This window comes from Camelus ferus, chromosome 16, assembly GCF_009834535.1.
Source record: "Camelus ferus isolate YT-003-E chromosome 16, BCGSAC_Cfer_1.0, whole genome shotgun sequence".
Lineage (NCBI taxonomy): Eukaryota > Metazoa > Chordata > Mammalia > Artiodactyla > Camelidae > Camelus > Camelus ferus.
In genome coordinates this window covers 35,810,237-35,832,249 of record NC_045711.1, presented here as the reverse complement: position 1 = coordinate 35,832,249, position 22,013 = coordinate 35,810,237, and the positions used below count along the sequence as shown (strand labels likewise).

The 22,013-nt window shown below is 47.2% G+C and overlaps 1 protein-coding gene across 1 annotated transcript; it reads right to left on the bottom strand.

The window, feature by feature from the left end:
- Positions 1 to 13,389: 13,389 nt before the first annotated feature.
- Positions 13,390 to 21,753, bottom strand: LOC102522004 (primary amine oxidase, liver isozyme). Its single transcript, XM_032457256.1, has 4 exons — positions 18,830 to 21,753; positions 15,467 to 15,752; positions 14,629 to 14,758; positions 13,390 to 14,379 (listed from the first exon to the last, which is right to left on the bottom strand). Exons 1-4 carry the CDS (start codon positions 20,406 to 20,408, stop codon positions 14,104 to 14,106), a joined length of 2,271 nt encoding a protein of 756 aa, XP_032313147.1. The 5' UTR covers positions 20,409 to 21,753; the 3' UTR covers positions 13,390 to 14,103.
- Between the last annotated feature and the right edge of the window lie 260 nt (positions 21,754 to 22,013).

Here is a 22,013-nt window from a genome sequence, read left to right as displayed (position 1 = left end):
TGATCAGCCATGGGCTGGCACGGCCAATTATTAACTTTGGCATTACTGCTTGACAGGGCAAGGGACTGCCCTCCTGGCTCTGAAACCCAGCCAGAGACACAAGGCAGAGTCTAAATCTGCCATGGTTCTTGCAAAGATGCCTGATTTCCCATGTCTGCAACTGCACTTATTTGAGGACAAAGAAAAGTCTTGGTGCTCTAGCTATTCAACTTGTAAATTATGGATTTTAAAATATAGTTAAGTTCTATTGTACTGGAAACTGTCATCTTGCTGAGCCTTTCTGAACTGCATTAGGGTCTAGGAAATGCCTCTGATCTGGGAGATCAAGCCCTTTTCCTAGTACTGGATCCATATCTCTTAGGGTCAGAAAATAATCATCTTTGAATGCACTGATTAATTCATTTAATGTCCTTAAAGTTAGCACCTTTGGGTTTTAACATAAGTTTAAGCAACAGAGTGAATAAATGTTCATAAAAAACAGTATGATGAATATATGGTTCTAAATAAAAACACCAGCAAACTGGGAACTGGGGACTCTGGAAAGGGCTTCTGTATTTTGAGCTTTCTTTCATTTGTACTTAGAAAGATTGATAGAGAGAGAGAGAGCTAGAAAGAACAGAGATACATAGACATGGAAATATACATATAAGGACGAGGAAGTCAATACAGTGTTATGATAGCCATGGATGTAGACAAGGAATAAAATAACAAACACCAAGTTATGGGAAACAATGATGCCTGCTCACCTCCATGAGCAGAAACCATCCTGCAGCTGCACAGAGACACAAACCTCACACTCAGGTGACCTAGGACTGGGAGGGGGGCAGGGGTTGACTCAGGTGATGAACTGATGCATTTTCAAGGATAAGAGCCAGTGGGAATAAAACTTTTTAAAACCCACTTGAGTTCCCCATGAGTAAATCATTATTGCTTTGTAAGGGGTAGTTTGGGGACAGGGAAAAGAAACTCAGAGCAAATGAGTCAGTAGCAAAGGTTGACCACATTCCATGCTGGAAATGATTAAAACCTCATCCAGGAGGTAGGATCTGGAGTCTCCTCCCCACCCCCCTGAGCTCCTACCCTTCTCAAGCAGAATCCAGCTGCCCTTCAGCACACTGTTCCGCTGGTCCAAGCAACCCTATTCTGCCACCCCTAGTCTGGAGAGCCAGGAAAATGGTGGTGGTGGTGGTGGTAGTGGTGGCCGTCGGTGGGCTGCAAATGACATGTGTACTTACAGTGTTGGGAGGGAGGGTGTTTGGTATTGCCTGGTATTGGCCCTGCAGAAGAGATGACCCCTTCCCTCTATCCAGATAAGTCTTCGTAGAAAGTGTTGAGTAATGATGATGGTGATCCCTGGAAACTGGAGTTTCTATAGTCTGAGTGAGTCAAGGGCAGATAGGACTGATCCTCTGACAAAATAGTCAAACGCTGCTGTCTGGGTCTCCACCAGGCTGCTAGGAGCCACAGTGTCTGAGTTGGGCAGAGTTCCATCATGTGCTCAGCACATGGGCAGCCAGTGGAGAGCCCTATCTTTTGGAGGAATCTCAGGGAGAATGCTCGTGGTGATAAGGAGTCATGATGGAGCTGATATCCTATTCTGGGTACACAGGGCAGTGGGGGAGTCCCTCTGGGATGCCCGCCAGGCAGGGGGACTCTCTTGGTCAGAGCAATTGCCTACATCATGGGACTACTAGCCTGTCTCCACCTTTCTAACTTCCAGCCCCTCCCTGCTGCTTCCAGCAAATTTTTATCATGTGCAGAAAGAGGTGAGGCTCCACAGGACGAGCCTGCCAGAATGCTGACTGAAGGGAGAAATTGTGGAGTTCTCTGATCCTCAAAGGGCTTGTGGATATTTGTGGGGAATACTGTGGCAGAAACATTTGAGTTGTGAGAGGTTTTGGTGAGAATTCACTCATGCAAAGAACTATCTCCAGAGAGGGGATTCCATCAGCTCCCTCCAATTCTGTCAATCTTTCCTTTCAAGAAGTTCTCCAGTTTAATTCAACAAACATTTCCTGAACAAAGTGCCACACCTGGCTCTCTGGGGAATTCAAAGTTAAATGTCCTCTGGGATCTTCACGTCCTCTCGTGGGGCAGGGAAGCCAGACATTTACTTAATTAACTAGGTCAACTGGGGGACCTTCTGATGGAAACTGAATCCATTTATACAAATATCAGTGAACTCCCTATTATTTTGTCCTCGGTGGAAATGACTCAAGACTTATGTCCTCTCAGGAAAATGACAGCTAAGTCTAGGAATCAATGAAGATGGAAAATTTTACGAGTCCCTCTTCACTAGGCACATTAGCCAGGCACTCCTAGGCACTTTCTCCACAAATAAATCCAGAGGCTTGGGGAATCTTGGTTTGGGAAGAACATGAAGGCAAGTTGCCAGAAAGTACAGTCCAGTCTGCTGTTAAATAAGTACAGCTGGTTCTAGTGTTAGCCGGCAGCTGCTTCTCCCAGAGCAAGGTTGACTCATTCACTCAGACGAGCTTCTTGGCTGACGGGAAAGCAAGGAGGGGAAGGAGCCCAATTTACCGCACCCCTCATCCCCAAATTGCATTTATTACCAAAAAGAAATTGTGACTTTACCTGTAGCCAAATCCTCTGTTCTGGCTGGGGTTCTGGGTTCTATTAAGAGAGGAGCTCCCTTTCTGCTCAGCTGTGATCCCTAGAGTGGGTCTTGTCTACACATGGTAGCGGGGATGCCAAACCCAGCTTCAATCCAGTGCTTTGTCTGAGCAGCAGCGTGAATTTCTCTGAAGGGTTACAGCCCAAACTGCAAGATATATGGTTTTATTTTTTTTTAATTTATTTTTTGGGTTTTTTTTTTTCCTACCAAGTGATCAGTGGGGGAATTGTTTAGAGGTAGACAGAAATTGGCTGAATCAACTGCTTTCACCTTTGATGGGAGTGACCCAGATCATTTTTTACAAAAACATGTTGGTAAAAAGAGGTGGAGGGAGAGGTGGATTAATCATTGTTAGCCAGTGAAAATGGCTGACTTATCTCCAGCGTGGTGAGAAAGTTCAAGTGCAGGACCTTGAACTGTGCATTTATTGACTAGGTTGGGGGAGCATGGCACGTGTGTCAGGATGGGCTGGACATTTTGTTCACAGAAAAATATTGGAGGGCATTTGCTTCATTGTAAACAGTTAAGAATTCCCAGCTCAATACTTTCCTCCTGTCACCCCCGGCTGCCCTCTACAAAAGTCAAATAAATCATCGGAGCCTTTATAGGAGGCACAGACTGACCATCTTCTTCCTCTCCTCCCTCTTCCTTAGCCCCTTCCCCAAAGAAGCTGTTTTTCCCTCCAGAGATTATCCTGTTTTTACAAATGGTCAACCCATTCCCTCACAACAGATGGTAGACACTTCTTCCATTCTCCATCCATCCTTTGGCAGTGCCAAACCACCCTAGCAGCTAGGAAGCATTCTTGCTGTCAGATTCGATCCTTCCTGCCATCCAACTTTGTTGATGGTGCATGGCAGAGGCAGAGGCAAGGGAAGGAAGCCTCCAAAAAAGTGGTTGAGGCTATTTGGAAAAAACTCATTTTCTTCTTCGTTCTGGTCTGCACTCCAGAGACAGAGGGGCTGGCTGAGGAGAGACCAGAAGTGACTCAAGTTAAGGATCCAGCCCCAACCTGCCGCTCCTCTTCACTTAAACTCATGGATTCTTTGGAAGAAACGGGACCAACTAAAGAAGGAGTGGAGGAAGTTAAGGCGTCATCAATTGCTCAGTCCTAGCTTAGGCTGATGGGGAATGGAGTGAGATGGAGGTTGGTGGGTGAGCAGTGGGTGTGAGGAAGAAAGAGCCTTTTGGTTTTCCTTAGAAGACTCAGAAAAATCCTCAAGCTTCCAACAGGCACCCTAGGAGACTGTCCCTCCCCTACTGCCATCACTAGGATTAAAAGGAAAACATAAGTAGGAAAATTAAAGAGCTGTGTGACCTTGGCTCAGTCAATAGAATTCTCTTGGTTTTACTTTTGTCAACTGTAAAATGAGACTCCATGACCCTCACCTGCCTTTCCATGTTAACATTCTCTGAATTTTTGGTGCTCCTTTGAAACTAGCTCCAGTGATGGGGTGCCTGACTCTAAGTGATCTAACAGAAGTAAATGATTCATTATCACCAGAAGGAAAACACAAATGTGTTCATATCTTTTTAATAAAAATATTTTCAAAAGTAATGAATTCTCATGGTTAAAAAAAAAAATTCCAGAGTTTGAAAAATTAGTGGAGTCAGTCAAACATCAGTGCTACGGGGACCCCGCTGAGGCCTGGGGGTGCACTGGGAGTCAGAGAAGCCCCCCAACAATTCTCGAGTGAAAGTCAGTGCCCTGCTAGAGCCTGACATTCAGCTGCATCCAGATGGGGGGAGGGGGGTCATCCCTTCCACCCTCTTCTCTTCTCCCTACTGTTTTTCTCCTCCAGCTCTGCCCTGTAGTCCTTTAATCAACTCTTTCTTTAATTTTCAGAATTTTCATCCCAACCAAAACACCCATGTTGTACAGTCAGTTATTAGTCCTTCCCTCTTCCGGAGCCCAGTTAGGGGACATAATTAGGAAATTAGTAGTCTTGGACCCTCTGAACCCACACCTTACCCCCTCTGAGAGTTCCCAAATGAGGACCGTGATGCAGAGAAAGAGGAAGAGGTGAGGCCCAGAATTGTCATGAAAACAAACAGTGAGGTTTCCCCACCCCCCTTCACCCCCGCCAGGCCTGCAGAGGGCCAAGGAACTATTCTGAGCTATGAAAACACAGCAGGGCTCTGTTAGGAAATGAACAGTTGTCTGTCCCGCCAACGCCTGTCTCCCTGGACACGAGTCCTGACAGTGCCTGGTCTCCAGCCAGTGGGTGGGAGAAAGAGGAAGAAGGGCAAGGAGAGCCTAGTGTGCCTCCCTCCTTTGGGATGAAAAGGAAAGGCTTGTTTTATTTTTAAGATTTTAAGGTTTTCTTCACTTTAGTAAGTTTGATGGGGAAGGAAGGAGGTGCCAGGGTCATGTAAGTCCAGGGGATCTCTCCAACCTTGAATTCCAGAGGGCGGGAGGCAGGTGGCTCCCTCCTCAACTTTGTGCAACTTCAGCCTCCTTTGCTCTACTAGGAAGTCACCATGACCTTCGTGTTGTCAGATCTGCTAGTTGGCTTTTTCTCATCCTCCTTCTTCCTTCATCTTTGGCCACATCTGACACTTTTGACAGGTAACTGCCTTGAAATGCTCATGCTCACTGTGTTCGATGTTGCTCCAGCAGGCTCCACCATCCTTTGTCCTCTTCCACCTCCCACCATCAGCATGATGATGGACCCTGTTTGGATACCACCTGACCTTCTCATACATTCCCCAAATCTATGAGTTCCTTCCAGACCTGTTCTTCCTCCAGACTTCTCTACTTTGTAAATGCATCTCTTCTTCCTCTGCCATCTTAGAGGCACTGAGCCTGGCAACCTTTGAGTCATCCTTGATGCCTCATCATCCGATTCTGATTCTTGTTTGACTTTCTATTCTGGTGGCCGCTCGTCAATCCCTCTGCTTAGTCCTGTTAGTCGCTTCATTACCTAATGATCGCCTACTCCCCTTCTCATTCCCCAGCCCAAGCCATCCTACAGACCACTGACAAAGGAGAATTCTTACAATGCAGTTCTTTTCACTTATCACCCAAAAGACAACCAATGGCTCTCCATTGCCTTCAGAATGAAGTTCAAACTCAAGCTTATCCCCTATCAGACCCCAAATTATCTTTCCAACCTTGTCTTACAGCTCCCCTTCATGGATCCCTCCATTCCAGTGATACTAATGCTCTTGGATTTTCCAAACATGCCTTAGTTTGCCTAACTTTGCTCTTCCCTCCACCTAGAATATCATTTCATCCATCTCCAGATTCTAAACATACTTCGAGGCCAAGCTAAGAAAGCCTTCCCAAATCCGCTGATGCCCATCCTTCATCAGCTACAAAGGATCAGTCTGACCTGAACTCCCCTAGCACTTAACCCTTCCTATCTTTAGACACTTAGCATGTGCACACCTTGCATTACAGTTGTTTTGCATATACCTTAACTCTTTTCCTGCTACCTTAAGCCCTGAGGGCCAAGAAAGCATCCCTTCCAACCTTAGAAGAGAGTTCTGCTTGCATGTCTGGTGCCAGTATGATAGCTTGTTTAGATGGCTGCAGTGGTTCTTCCCACAGCTCATGCACACCCCTTTGCACTGTGACTTTGTTTCTCTTCCTGTCAAGACATGAAGTTTATGTCTCCATCATTTGAATCTGGGGTTGGCCTTGTGCCTTGGCCAATGGGACATCAGCAGATATGTTGTAAGAAGAGGTTTGAAAAGCATTCACTCACTAGGGCTTGTTGTCTTTGGGCTTCAGTTGGAACTCTGGACCACAAAGGGGAGAAGTCCAGGGTGGCCTGCTGGAGACATGCTGCTGTAACACGTGGCTGTTGGACAGCCAGCCCCAGCTCCAGATGTGTGAGTGAGGCCATCTTAGACCATCCAGCCCCAGTCTATCTGCCGGGTAGCTTCAGCCACATGAGTGATCCCAGGCAACTCCAGCAGAACTCCCCAAATCACCCCAGCCCAGAGGGCTGGACTACAGAATAATAAGCAAATAAAATGGTTTGTTGTTTTCAACTACTATTTTCCAGGGTGGTTTGTTATGCAGTAACTGAAACACCCAGCAGATGCTGGTTAATAAAATAGTAAATCATAGCTAGCATTCATCAACCATTTACTATATGCCAAGAACTCATCTTGGATTAATTCATGTAATCCTCATAAAAATCCTAAGGTAGATTTCATTACTTTAATTTTTTGGGGGGGGTGTAATTAGGGTTGTTTTTTTTTAAGTACACAAGATCTTTTTTAAAAAAATTATTTTGGGGGGAAGAGGTAATTAGGTTTATTTACTTTTTTTTTTTTTTTTTTTAAAGGAGGTACTGGGGATTGAACCCAGGGCCTCATGCATGCTAGGCACGCATTCAGCCACTGGCTGATACCTCCCCCACTAGATTTTATTACTGTTCCCATGTTACAGGTAAGGAAAGTGAGGCACAGAGAAGTTAAATAACTTGCCCAAGGTCACACTTGCCAGATCCAAACCCCAGCACTCTGGCTCCAGAAACCACACTATAAAACCCTATACCACACTGCAGAATGTGGGAAACTTTAACTCATTACTTTGCTGCGTCGAAATACCCTTCCCTACATCCATGCCACATTCTACAGCATTTTGGGGTCTGACGTCCAATCTATGCTTCTTTGGGTTTTTGTTGTTATTGTTGTTGTTTCATTTTTTTGTTACTGGAGGTATTGGGGATTGAACCTAGGAACTTGTGCACGCTAAGCACATGCTCTACACTGGGCTATACCCCCATCCTCCCAGTCTATGCTTCTAACCCTCTCACACCATGCCCCCTTGGGTCTACACCAGGCTCTGGGCCCCTCCTGCTGATTTCAGGGAAAGCCCAGTGTGGGGAACTGGTTTACAGACCTGACAACTTCCACCTCCTTAGAAATGTTTCTGTCCCATCTCCTCCCTCCTGCAACCCTGGCTGGGCTGCTGGTTCCAGCAGTGCTGGTCTCATCTGGAAAAGAAATGCCTGGGCTCAGCATGTCATTGTCGGCCTCTGGCCCTGTGTCCCGGCTTAACCTGTGCAGCCAGGGTGATCATTCACTCAGGATCTTTAGGCTTCCTTAGATCTTCCTTTTTGAAGTAGTCAAAGAAGAAACTGTATGCGAAATGTATTTTTTAAACAAGACAAAGAATTACTCGAATATAACAACTGTCACCATTTGTTTAAATTTCAACAAAGATGTATTTAAATATCCATAATGGCCATGACATCATGCTGGGCACCAGGCCACCAAGGCCAGCAGGAAACGGAGCTCAGGTTCTATACTGGGGAGCGAAGGGAGGACACATGGGGATAATGAACCAGAGCTCAGCATGTGAACTTCCATTGTAGAGTCCTGCCAAGGCACTAAGGGCGCAGGGAGAACAAAGCCACCAACAAAGAAAGTGGGACGGGATGATATCTGAGTTGGGTTTTAGAGGACGAATAAGGAGTTACCAGGTGAAGAAGCGAGGAAGGAAGCGGAGGAAGGAAGGAGGAGGGCGCATGGGCAGAGGCATGAGTGGAAAGTAACGGCCTGTTTAGGCAAGGTCACATTGTTGGGGGTGTCTGGAGTGCAGGGCATCAGGTTGGCAGGGGCTGCTGAACCCAGTCTGTGAATGACCTAATGCTGCCAAAGGCAAGTTCATGTGCCTGACGCACCATGAGGACAAACAGACTGAAATGTTGGAGTTTGGAGCAGAGAAAGGTATGCAGGGCCGAGCAAGGAGGACGGGGTGGCTCATGCTCAAGAAAACCCTGAACTCCCCAAAAGGTTTCAGCAAAGCATATTTAAAGGCTTTGCTGGTAGGGGAGGGGGCGGGTCTCAGGGTACATGATCAGCTTGTGCACAATCCCCTGATTGGTTGATGTTGAGGGAACAGGGCAGTCAACACTATCAACCCCTAGGCGCCAGAAGGTCTGGGGGCTTACGTGTTCTCGATCATCGAGTAGTTAATTTCTTCTCTTTGGTGGTGTTTTTAGGAATCTGAAAAACTCAAGAAATATACATGAGATACCATTATCTGGGCACCTCAGAGAGGAGTGACAGCAGAGGATATGGGGGAGGGGTCTGACCCTAGGAGGCCCCACAGGGTCCTGCTTGGTCACACTAATATACCCCGGAGAGAGTGGGAGGTGCTGAAGATTTACAAAGGGCAGTTGGCCAGGGAAAAACTATAGGAGGGGAGGGAAGGAAGGTAGGAATTTGTTTACGGTGGGTCTGTGTTTAGGAGGTTAGATGCCAAGTTTGCGGTGAGGCTGGTGCGCACTGTGTTAGGAGAGTCTGGCTGAGGTCCCCAGGACACCTCATGATGTTACCTGGTGAATTCACTGCAGTCCAAGGGAGGGGGCCTAAATCAGAAACCAGTTTCATCAGCTCACCCATGGGGGCGGTCTTTTAGGGAGGATCTAAATTTACCAGGCTAACCTTCATTTACAGTGGCTGTCAAAGCAAAAGCAATTATTATCAGAATAGCAATTTATATAAGATGTAGATATATACCATTTACACAAGAGTGATAACTGACTTGCCCATTTTCTTTCCATGACTGAGATGTGGGAAGCTGGCCCAGGGAGCTGTGAATCAGAGGTAGCAGTTGGTCATGAGATAGGTTTGTGAGGGCCTGGAGTCTCCTTCCACAGGGCTATTGTGCCTCCAGGGCTGGACATGTCCTGGCCTCGGGCCGGGTCCTCTGCTCCAGACGTGGTTGGATTGTCACTGCCAGGCAGGCTCTCTAACACTCCTTTTCTGCGCCTTCTGACAGACAAGTTCTTTTAAGGTTCTCTGGTCAGGCTCCTCTGGCAGGCTTGGAACTGAACTGCTGCCCCAGGGTTTTCTCAGCCTAGTTACATTGTGGAATCAGCTGCGAGAAATTTAAAAGCTGCTAATGTCTGAGCTTTACCACCAGAGATTCTAATTATATTGGTCTGAGATGCAGCTGAGTATGTGGAGTTTTACAAGCTTCCCAGTGATTTCAATGTCCAGTCAAGGTTGAGAGCCTTTGCTTGAAGGCAACTGCAGATTTCTGCTCTGGTCCGCTGAGTGCCAGTTTTTCTCCTAGAGGGTCACTTACCATGGATTAGATGCCAAGTGCTTCTCAAGCATTACCTTGTTTAATTCTTTAACCAAGCCGGCCAGGCAGTGAAAAAGAACAATGGTGCAGGGGAAGGCGTCAGGTATAACTGCACAAAGACCTGGGTTCCATCTCAGCCCCACTGCCTACCAGCCAGGCAATTTAGGGCAAGTTACCTAATCCCTGTGAATCTTTGTGCCCTCATCTGTAAAATGGGAATAATAATATCGGCTTCTCAATGTTGTTGTGAGGAATAAATGAGGCAGCAGATGGAAATTAGCTGGCCCAGATTCATCTCCACCATACCGACTCCATTTCAACAGGAAAAGTGGGAGAGACTGAGGAACATCACATTCCTTGGAGGGTCGTTGAGAAAGTGAGGGGAGTCCCCCATCATATTCTGGCCCAGGGACTATGGTCAAGGAGTATGTTTTTTTTTTCATTATGAACATCAGGAATGACTTAAATCATAGTGTTAATTTCCTTTTTCTTCTGCTAAGCAACAATTTTGTGTACAAAGTAGTTTAACATTGTAATAGGGAAGAACAGATCTGACTCCACATTGGATCTGTTTCTTGTACTTTAAACTTTATATTCTATTGCTTTTGCTACAAGTTAAGAATATTGCCTATAGCCTGAAAGAGACAGGATAGAACATTCTCAAGTCTCTGACCTTTAAAGGTATAATACTTTTGCATTAGTATTGAGATAAAAAGTTGCAAAACAGAGAATAACACTTACCTTGTTGGAGGTTTACGGGAACATCATGACCTGACCTATGTGGACAGCTGCAAGAACAAAGGGTTCTGACACCAAGAAGTTTGCAACAACCAACCACATCCCCTCTCCTTTTAGTATAAAAGAAACCGAAATTCTAACTCAGGGAAGATGGTTCTTTGGAACAGTAGTCCACCATCTTCTCAGTCTGCTGGCTTTCCAAATAAAATTGCTGTTCCTTGTTCCAATACTCGTCTCTCGATTTATTGGCCTGTTGTGTGGCAAGCAGTACAAGGTGATAATATGTGCGCCAGAATTAGGAAGATAAGCCCTTCCTAATGAGGGACACTGACAGTTGGTTAAAGAAAAACAACTTGCAGTGGGAAGGTATCTGAGACTCATGCCACACTGGGAGCATTACAGCCTGTTTCCCTTCACAGGCTCCAGATGTTGGGAGGGGGACGGGACAGGAGCCACAGGCACCCACCTGCAGAGCCTGAGTGGAGCAAACACGGTCACCCTTCGGCACAGGCCAAGTGTCAGGGTGGTGACAGGAGGCAGGCGTCACTAAGAGGCCAGGCCAGGGAGCTCACACTGATTGAGTGCATGAGTGTGGTGTTCAAGGCTGTTGGTCCAAAGGTCCTGGAGGGTCCACATTCCCAAGATACCCTCTCACTTGCCAGGCTCCCCTTGAACTTTGTGGCTCTGACCCTTTGGAAGTCTCTGGGCTGCATTCCTCAGGGTCTGCTTGCTTCTATCTTGTGGCTGAAGGTATGTTCCTGGGAGAGCCTTCCAACGAGGCCACCTTACACACTCTCCCTTGGGGAGATTTGAGCTATTCCTTCTGACCCCAGTGGGGAGCCCCATTGCACACCCCTTAGTCAGCAAGCCAGCCACAGCAGAAGAGCCCCCCATGCAGACATCAGCCTAAGATTCCAGGTCCCCTCTCCCCACCCTTGCATATGGAGAAGCAGAGGTGGAACAGCTGAGAGAAACATCCTTGCCCACCCCCATCCCCCAGGCATTTGTGTTTTGGGGGCAAAATGAGTGTATTTACACCCCTCATGGTCCAGATTTCTTTAAAAAAGAAAACACAAGAAAGTCAAAATATGATATTTATCTGGAGTGAGAGGGTAAAGAGAAGTTCAATCACTGAGCTGTGAAGCAAAATCAAAATAAGAATCAGCAACAGACCAGCTCTGTCTTAACCCCTTCCTCAGCTGAGCACTTTTCACCTAACCCCTTCCTCAGCTGAGCACTTTTCACCTATCCTACTGATATTCTCAAATCAAGAACGTAGATCCCACAACTTTTCATTTTTATATGAAGGTCCCTCTGCCAGAACTTAGTTCCTTTCCAGCTCACCTGGTAGAGCCTGGGGTCCAGGCAGTTCCTGCAGGCAATGATGAGGCTTCCACATGGTCTGAGCTCCCGGTTTCCCTCTGGTCACAAGCTCACTTGGACTCAAATCTCTGTGCCCTGAACTCCCCTCTTGCCAGGGCCTGCCCACTCAGTGTCCTCCACTAGCGCTGGGTCTGCGGTGTGGGCTTCTGGCTGGAGAAGGAACCCCCTCTCTTCCTGACCTCACAGCTCCCCCCTCCTAGAAATGACAATGGCAGAATAGGGCAAGTTCTAGAAGCAGACACTGCACACCACATGAGTTCCTCCAACCAGGAGGCACCTGAGAAAGCCTGGTCTTTGAGACCTACCTCCTCTCCACCATACTCCTGCCCCTACACTCCTTTCTGGAAAATGTCTCAGTTTTTAATTATGCCCATCCAAAGTCCATGTCCTGAGAGGGGCAGCAGGGATGTGAGGCCCAGGAGGCTGCTGCCTGACCAGGTCAGACTTGTCCCCAGTGGACACCCCTGGCTCCGCAGTGCCCTGCATGTCAAAGGCTTCCCCAGCCCAGGGACAGAGGAGGACACAAAAACTGAGGGAATGGTGGGGGGGCACAGATTATAGGACTTGAGGCAGCAGGGACATCCCTCCAGGACCTCGGAGGGAAACACCAGGGAGTAGATGCTGAAGAAACAAGAGGAGGGGAAGGAGAAGGAGAGAAAAAGGAGAGAGAAGGAGTCAGCTAGGGTGACAGTCGCGATGGAAGCACCTTCCTAAGATCTGGGACACAGGCCTAGTAGGGACCCTGTCCTGGGGCTCCAAGAACAGCTGGTCTCCAGAAGCCTCACCTTCATATTCAAGAGCCAGGGCAGGAAGGGAGGGTATAGCTCAGTGGTAGAGTTCTTGCCTAGCAAGCATGAGGGCCTGGGTTCAATCCCTAGTACCTCCTTAAAAAAACAAAACAAAAAAAACACAGCTAATTACTCCTCCCCTCCCCCAAATAAGTATACATGAAAAACTGGAAGGAAAGAAAAAAAGAATGATTTAAAAAAAAAAAGTCCCAGGGTAGAAGAGGAGCTGAGGAGTTCCAATAAAGCTTCTGAATATGCTTAGGGTAACTGAACTATACATTTAAAAATGGTCGAATGGATCCTACTGTACAGCACAGAGAATTCTATTCAATACATTGTAATGGCCTATAATGAAAAGGAATATATACATATAGTGTGGCTGAATCACTATGCTGTACACCAGAAATTAGCACACTGTAAATCAACTCTATTTCAATTTTTTCAAAAAGACTTAAATAGAATAGAATTTAAATACAAAAAATAAACTAAATAAAATGGTCAAATGGAAAATTTTACATTATGTATAAGTATGTTGTGTAAAAGTTTAAGTAAAATGTTTATGTTATGCAAAAAGAAAAGAAAAGAAAAGAAAAGAAAGGAAATGGTACAGTTACTTTGGAAGAGCCTGGCAGTTCCTCAAGAGGTTAAACAAAGAATTACCATTTGACTGAGAAATTCTACTCCCAGGTGTGCACCCAAGAGAAATGAAGGCATACGTCCATATGAAAATTTGTACACAAATGTTTGTAGCAGCATTATACACAATCAAACAGTGAAAACAAAATGTGATCTGTTATTATAATGGAATATTATTCAGCCAGAAAGGAACAAAGTCCTGATTCATTCTACAACATGGATGCACCTCAAAAACACTAAACTGAGTGAAAGAAGCCAACACAAAAGACCACATATGAGTCTATTTATATGAAATTTCCAGAATATAGGCAAATCTGCAGTGACAGAAAGGTCAGTGGCTGCCTAGAGCGAGGAAGGGGTTAGAGGGAAATAGGCAGTGACGGCTAACAAGTTTTGGGGTTTCTTTCTGGGGTGATGAAAATGTTAGGGAATTAGAGAGCAGCAATGGTTACATAACTTAATGAATATACCCAAGCTCATTAGATTTTACATGTTAAAAGGGTGAATTTTACGTTATGGGAATTATATCTCATTTAAAAAATAAGATTACCAACTGTTAGAAAAGACAGGAGTCTTCTGGTAAAAGTTTGGCCATCACTCCTGGCTCCTGGCTGGCCATTCCTCTCCTCTCAGGGACAGGAGCCCAGCAGGTCTGGGGTCCACAAAGCCAAGTACCCCTGTGTCAGGTGTCACAGGCTCAGGATGCTCCCAGTAGGGAGGGGGAGGCAGGGAGGACAGTGGGAGAGAGAGGACCTTGGGGTGTGAGGAGGGAGAAGAGGGCACAGACTGCCCTGCCCAGTGCCCATTGCCTCCCCTCCCACACTTCCCAGTCCTGGGTCCCCAGCCAAAATCCCCATTCCAGGGCCCATCTAGTTGTAAGAGAAGCCCCCGTGGGAGAAGGCAGGGAGGTCCGGGGCACAGGCTGCATACTTGGGGAGGCAAGCCATGGGGTTGACCTCACAAGCCCTAGGATCCTGGTCTGCCCGGAAGTAGATGGAGTCAGCAGAGTCAAAGGAGGGGTCCTGGTCAAAGAAGTTGTAGGGCCGGAGGAAGAAGCCCACTCCGTTCCCTACAGTCACCGTATTGGGAACGTCCTCTGCATGTGGGATGTGCAGGAAACCGGTTGTCACCCAGGCCACCAGGTCCTAGCAGGGGTGAAGAAAGAGGATTTTGAAGCCTGGCTTTGCTAAGGACATGCCTGCCCCCTCCTTCGCAGTGGCCTTGTGTGGAACGATTCAGTTCACCAGACCAGGAAAAATGTGAAATTATAATGCTTTCTTCCTTGGTGGGCTCCAAAGACCCCCTGGAGGACTCTGGATTAGGAGAGAATGAGGTGGCTCGTCCTTGCTCCCCCTCGTCCGCCTCTGACCCCCACCTCCTCCCTCTCGACTCACCTGCCCAGCGATGGTCTCATTGTTGATGAAGTCCGTGAAGTCCAAGGTCGGGGTCCAGGGGTCATTCAAATTGTAGATGCTGATGCTGCTGGGCTCCTCCTCCTTCCGCTGGGTCACAGCCAGCTGGTACCTGCAGGGGATTTGGATTAGACCCCCAAGTTCAATCGACCCGTCCCGCTGCCTGAAGCTGCACTAGGGTGGGGACATGAAGGGGAAATGAGCACAGAGGTCTCAGGGTATCAAACCTCTTTATTATTCTTTGTCCACTTCCCGTTCTTTCTCTCTTAAAGTTCCTGCATTTCTTCAATATCCTGTATCTCAAACATCTACTGGCCCGCTGTTCAGACTTCAGATGGGACTGTCGCTCATGTGTCCATCCAGATGGATGCATATGCCCAGACACAGCCTGATTCCCATCTTAGGTCAATTTCAGTATCTTATGTGCTTGGATTTTAGGGGACACCCCCTCAGATCTGTGCTCCTCTCTTCTTCTTTGTTTCCCTTCCAACCTTGATTGCAAACATTTTAAACATAGAGAAGAGTTGAAAGAATAGTAAACACCCACATGCTCACATCCTAGATTCTACCTGGAACATTTTGTTGTATCTGATTCAGCACATATCTCTCCATTCATCCATCCAACCAGTAGGATTCATTTTGAGTGGCCTAAGATTGTGGCTGCAGGGATGTGTGTGTGTGTGTGTGTGTGTGTGTGTGTGTGTGTGTGTGTGTGATGCATGCACACCCACGGGAGGTGGGGGAACCTGGGTTCCCAGCAACATGGAGCCTCTTGTACAATCTGCCTCCCCCAGTGCCTCTCTGGCACCCCACCACCCACCTCGCCCAGCTGAAGGCTCTCTCCATGGAGCTGGCCTGGGGCAGCGGCTCCCCAGGAAAGCTGACCACCTGGATGCGGTAGCCCCGAGGGTGGCCCCACTTGTTGCTGTGGTTGCTGGCCAGGTACACGTAGCGAGGCGGGGCAGTTCCCAGGGGGAAGGCAGCCTGGTCTTCCGTCTCCAGCAACTTCCGGGTCACCTGCAGCCTCTGTATCTGGTGCTCAGGACTCCAGGGTATCGCCGTGGGGACAAAAGCCGTGTCTTCAGCCCAGACCCAGTTCTCCACTCCTGCAAGGGTTGGGTGGAGGTGGGTGAAGGGGAAGGGTGGGAGGGAGGGCTGGTCATACGGTGGCCCTACCCCCTCTAGACTCTGCCCCGACCTGGCTTCTGAGGAGGGGCCAAAGAGAAGTCCAGACTGAGTGTGCCCCTTGCTTCCTTCCCCTCTTGTCAAGATACCCCAGATCCAGAGTTTGGAGAAAGTCTTCCCCCGGATATCATATCCAGTAATCATCCCAGATGTCTTGTGACTGGGCTTCCAGTGACTTTGTCCCTCTGAGGAGCTAAAGGGAGAATGGTTTACCTGAGGTTGGAGCAGTTGAGCAGGCAATGTGCAGAGTCAGTTTCTTTCTGACCTGAGGAAAGGGTCTGCACCTCACATCTGAAGCCTTATGGCATCACCAGACTGCCTTATCATGTAAATAATAACAGTGGTAGCTCACAATTGTTGAACTTGAAAAAGCTCTGCAAGGCAGGGTGCTGAGTACTTTACATGTAGTGATGCTCTACTTGCACAACTATCTTATGAAGGAGGAACTGTAGTTGTTCCCATTTTACAGATGGGATAACTGAGAATTAGGGAATTTAAATAATGTGCCCTGGTTTGTCACCAAGGGCACTTGGTTAGTTTCATGACAGGGCTGGGGACCCAGGTCTTGGTCTGGCTCTACAGGACCCAGAGGAGACCAACATAAAGTGGTCCCATCACACATGGACAGCAGACACGCAGGCTAGAAGGAAGGAAAGGCAGACCCTGGGCCCAACATTGCTGGAGCTTACAGGTGTTTTCTATTGTTTGGGGTTTGGAAAGGAATTAAGAGGAAGGCCAAAGGCACAGTCTGTTGCCTGAATATTTGGAATTTTGAATGATTTTATTAGAGTCCAACTAGGTTCCATATTATGAGGCAACTTAAGTGATCTGAGACCAAAGAGCAGTAAACCAAAACATGCTGGAAGCTCCCTCCATACCTTCCAAGGATCAAAGAGAGCAGAGACTGTTTGAGCAAACCCTCAGTTTCCTTTTGTGGATTACTGCTCCTAGTCCACACTCTACAGTGCCTACTTGTAGAGGACAATTAAAGGGAAAGAGTTCTCATTCTGATATATCCACACTAGTAGGCTCATGTGGATAATAACAGCAACAACAATAGCTAATATTTCTCAGTGTGTGTCAGGCGCAGTTCCAAGTGTTTGAAAAGTTGCCATTGCTTAGATGTAGAGATAAAGAGGGACATGTTGTGTTAGTTCTAATACATACATATATTTTCTAAGTCCAATAAGAGCCTAAAAGCAACATCCCAGTAATAATGAGCACACCTGGTACCCAGATCTTGGCTTCTACATACTATTCTCCAATAAAGGAGCCAGAGATTCTTGGAGAAGTGGTTGATTCCAGGGCTGGAGCAGAGAAAATACCAGATGGATTTAGAACATCTTATGGTGCCAGAAAGTAAAGAAATGCTTAAAAAAGGATGGCGGCATGTCAGAAGGACACAGAAATCAACCTGAAGGATCTCCCAATGGCCAAAACTGGAACAATTTAAGGAACAAAATAAACAATAGTACTGGGTTTTAACCCTTAGAATAAAATATCCATGAATTTATACAGTAATGAATAAATGATTACATATATTACAATGAGGGAAAAGGAGAGATAAGACTTTCTTATGGAGAATTCCAATTATTAATGTATAAAGAATAAGGGAAAACATTTAAATGACTAGGAGGGAAACAGCAACAATAATTGTTGCATCGAAAAATCCACCAATAGATGCTAAAATTAGCAGGCAAGAATTTGAGAAGAGGGGTGGAGGGTATAGCTCAGTGGTAGAATGCTCAATTAGCATGCACGAAGTCCTGGGTTCAATTCCCCAGCACCTCCATTAAAAATAAATTTTTAAAAAATTTTAAAAAAGAAATTTGAGAAGAAAATAAATAGTATATTTGCATAGCATCAAAAATTTCCCCCAAATATTTGTTAATTGCAAATGGAAACATACTAACTTTTACGACGAAGGAAGCTGGAAAACACTACGTTAAACAACTGCTTGAGGTCAACATCACTGATAAGACAACATATGGACATCATGTACCCTTGATATGATGCTCTAGGGAGGAGATACATCATTTCTGTGGTTTTCTTGCCAAAAAAAAAAAAAAAAAAAAAACCACAAAAACAAAAACACAAGCTCAATCTAATTATGAGAAAATATTAGAGAAACCCAAATTGAAAGACACCCTACAAAATGATTGACCAGTATCTTCTAAAAGAAAATTAGTAGAAGCACTGATGAAATTCTCCTAAGGTCTATGGTTTATAGTATGATAATAATATTAATTCCCTGCTTTTGATTATCCTATGGTTATGTGAGACGTTAATATGAGGGGGAGATGGTGAAGGGTTTATGGGAATTCTGTATAATCTCTGCAGCTTTTCTCTAAGTCTAAAGTTATTTCAAAAGACAAAAGGTTTTAAAATAGTCACCATTAATCTTTACAACAATCTTATGAGGAATGCGCTGCCTATACCATTTTTATACTTGAGTTAAGCTGAGACACAAAGAGGTTAAGTGTAAAAATATTTCAATCACACACATTTTCTGGGAGTTCTCCATGCTCTCTCTGCATCTCCATTAGAATGTAAACCTCCTGAGAGCAGGGACGTTGTTTCTTTTGTTAAATTGTTTAAGCGCAGTGCTCGGCACAAATATGCATTCAGTAAATATTCCTTGCTTGCATGAGTGTGATATGTTGTTATGCAAGAAAACAGAAGTGACAATATATGTGTACAGTATGGTTGAAATTTGATAGTAAAAATCTAAATATGCCTATCAGTATAGCTTATCTTGTACATAGTAAACACCATAATATACTCTAGAATTGCAGACCCACTGTTTTAAAAGACGGAAGAATTTTCTTAAGCATGAGAGAACAGACATCTAAGGGTGAAAATCTCGAAGGAATTCGATGACTTTCACATTTACTTCATATACTTGTACATTTTTAAGGTTTCAATGACAATTTTAAAGCTAGGCATGAAGACTTCATCCTCCTCTACTGGAATCCTTGCCTCCGCCAGGATGTCTTACCTCCCACATCAAGATCCACCTTGAAGTTGACACTGTGAGTATGGACGGTGCCCAGCGTGTGCTCCCCAACCTGGTTTCCAAATCTTCGGGCAGCACCAAAGAGGAACGATGAACCAATATAGCCCGTGGCATGGACTTTGACTTCTATGGCCCCATTGGGGTGGAAGACCAAATCGCATATATAGTCATAGTTGAGCATGGTGGACACAGATCTGATAACCAGCACTGTCTCTGCAAGGCCCCCAAAATAGTAGGCGGTCTCATCTGAGTGGTGTCGCCTCAGTGGGAGGCCCTGGTTCTGCTCAAACACACAGAAGGCATCGTGTAGTGTCTTGGGGGCTTGGGACTCCAAAAGGAAGTGCCAGTCCACGTAGGTGGCCAGATAGGGGCAGTCCACCCCACGGGTCAGAGGTGTGGAGAAGTAGCCCAAGCCAAAGTTGCTGTCCGCATACCGGCCTCTCAGAGCAGAAGGAGAATTTCCACCGTAGACGGCCAAGGCCTCCTGGAGGCTGACCTCATAGGCCACTCTCTCCCTTCGGAAGCGGATGTCAAAGATCCTTGGGCCAGTGAAAACTCCAAGGCCAAAGGAGAAAGTCCACAATGAGGAGGCCACTCGACTCCCCTGGACAATGAAGCGAGGACCCTGGGGATGGAACTGCAGAGGGGGAGACAGACCCGGGGGCACTGGGGATTTCAGGGACCAGGACCCACCTGTGCCATTGTCTGGGACCACCACCACATTCACCCGGCCAGCCTCAAACTCTTCCTCCAGCTGGGCCAGACTCTCATAGTAGCGGCCTTGAAAGAACACTTTCTGGATGGTCCAGCCGGTGGGGTCCAGAGCCTTGTGGTCTACCAGTAGTTCCAACCCCAAGGGGTTCAGGTAATACCCAGCCCCTGAGTTGTTGTAGTAGAGGCCAAACCAGGTGGCCCGGTCCCCTGACTGCAAACCACGGGGGGCTGAGTTCATTGTCACCAGGTTCTTTTCTTGGCGTTTGTAGGAGCAGCAGTGATGGAGAAGCCCAGCAGCCTGGGGCAGCTCTCTGTTGAAGATCATGTGGTCTATGTCCAAGTACTCTCGGATGGGCACAGGGCGTCGGTGATAGGGCAGGGGTCCCCCATTACGCTGCACAGTCACATCCCGCATGTAAGAGGGGTGGGGCAGTGGTCCCACCACCAGCTCAGTCACGTTGGGATGGAGCTGTCTACCAAAGAAGACGATGGCCAGTGCCTCCCGGGCAGGCGGGGGTCTCCCCTTGTCCAGGTGGGCCAAGGCTGCAGCCTTGGGGGGCAGCTGCAGCTCTATTGAGAAGACACAGTTGTCCGAGGGTTGGGCCTGGGCTGCGTCCACCAGGTCTGGCCCCAGTTTCTGGGCCAGAAAGCTCATCACAGCTGCCAGCTCTTCTCGGCTCAGGTCTGCAAACAGCTGGCTCTGGCCATGGTGTGTCCATTGCTGGGCACTGGGAGATACGGAGGGGCAGCTGGGTTTACATTCCTTCCCTACTCCTTCCTTACTCCCAGCACCACCTTCACCCATGGCCATCACCAGAACACTACACAAAAGAATGAAGAGGGCCATAGCTGAAGCTCCTGGCTGTCTTCAGTCTCTTGAATCAGAATGCAGAATGCAAGATAAAAAGATCGACCAACAGGACCTGAGTGCAGGATGTCTCTTTCAGTCTCCAGAGGTGCTTGGTCTCTGGGTGGTTTTTCTGGGAAAGAGGCATGATGGGTACATTGAAGACAAGCAGCCAAGTACAGAGGGTTGGGAGGGGGTGGAAGTGGACGGTGCCAGGAGTCTGGCCAGGCTTGGGAGGCGGGGCTCAGGTGGGAACCTGGACTTTCAATGGCCCATGTAAGCCTGTCCTCCGGTTCCAAGTCAAACACTCAAGTTCAAGGTTGGGAATGAAGCAGGGGAGGGGTGGGCTTTGGCATTAACACAGCTGGAGCGAGTGCAGCAAGAGGAAGAACTGACAGGGGCAGAAAGGGACTGTCCTTGGGCTCTTCCTCTACCCTCTGGATGGAATCTTTCTCCTGGCTACAAGGCTGCAAGCAAAACTCACCTGTGCTCACCCCTCCAGCTTGCTTCCCTCCTTCCTCTCTCTAGTTTGTGATGCCCTCCAGGCTCTGCTCCTCATCACTGTCTACTGCTACCCACCCCCCATCAACCAGAATCCTACTGGAATCCACTCCCTGGGAGGCTTGAGAGGTCTACTGAGAACACAAAGCACCTGGGAAGAGCTGGGGGGCTGAAGGGCTGAGCCAGGTCAACATACTGGAGGCCCTGAGGACCCTAAATCACTGGAGGGAAGCATTCGCGGGCAGGAGGGTAGAGCCAATCCGAAGTCAGAGTAGGTGGTGGGGTGGCAGTATAACAGAGACCCCCATCCATCCCTCGAGCAGGGCTGATGGGTCAGGTTAGAGCTCAGGGTGCCTGGAAAACTGGCTATAAAATTAACCTAGCAGCCTAGAACCCTCATCTCCAGGAAACCCTCCTCCAAAATGTTGTAGAGGCAGAGAGCGAAAGCACCTCCACTTTCTGGGCAGCCAGGTCCAGAACTAAGAGAAACTGAGGGTTCCAGAGAGGGGACATGCTTTCCTTTATGATCCTGGGGGAGAAGACTTTCTAACCTGGACATGTCCAGGAACATTTCTTCAGGAAGCCACGATAGACAGATGCATGGGCCTGGGGGAGAACAGACTGGATGTTCAGCTGAAGAGAACAGGAGGTGAAAAGGTATAGAAAGTTGAAACAGCATTGACATGGGCAGGGAACGGCCAAAAGGTCAGTGTCCTTGGTGCGAGGTGGGAGGGGAGGCAGGCAGGTCGGGAAGCCTTGTGTTTTAAGCAAAGTAGTAATTGCAGGAAAAGAGTTAAGAAATCTTGGAACCAGTTAAACCAGGTAAATCAACACCAGAAAGGTCAGATTATCCAGATATCAGCTCATTTATGCAATCAGCTATATTTTGATATGGAAATTAAACATAAGGGGTCATTTTGTTACTGACCCAGGTTCTTGGACTCTTTAATCAATAGAAATCGATAAGAGACCAGATGAGAAATTCAGGCAAGGGACTCGTGCTGCAGCAGGAGGGAGCAAAGACAAAAGACAGGTTCCCTTGCTTGCTCTCTGTGGAGGTTAGACTGGTTTCCTTAAATGAGGTGAGGGTTGGAGGGCTTGGTG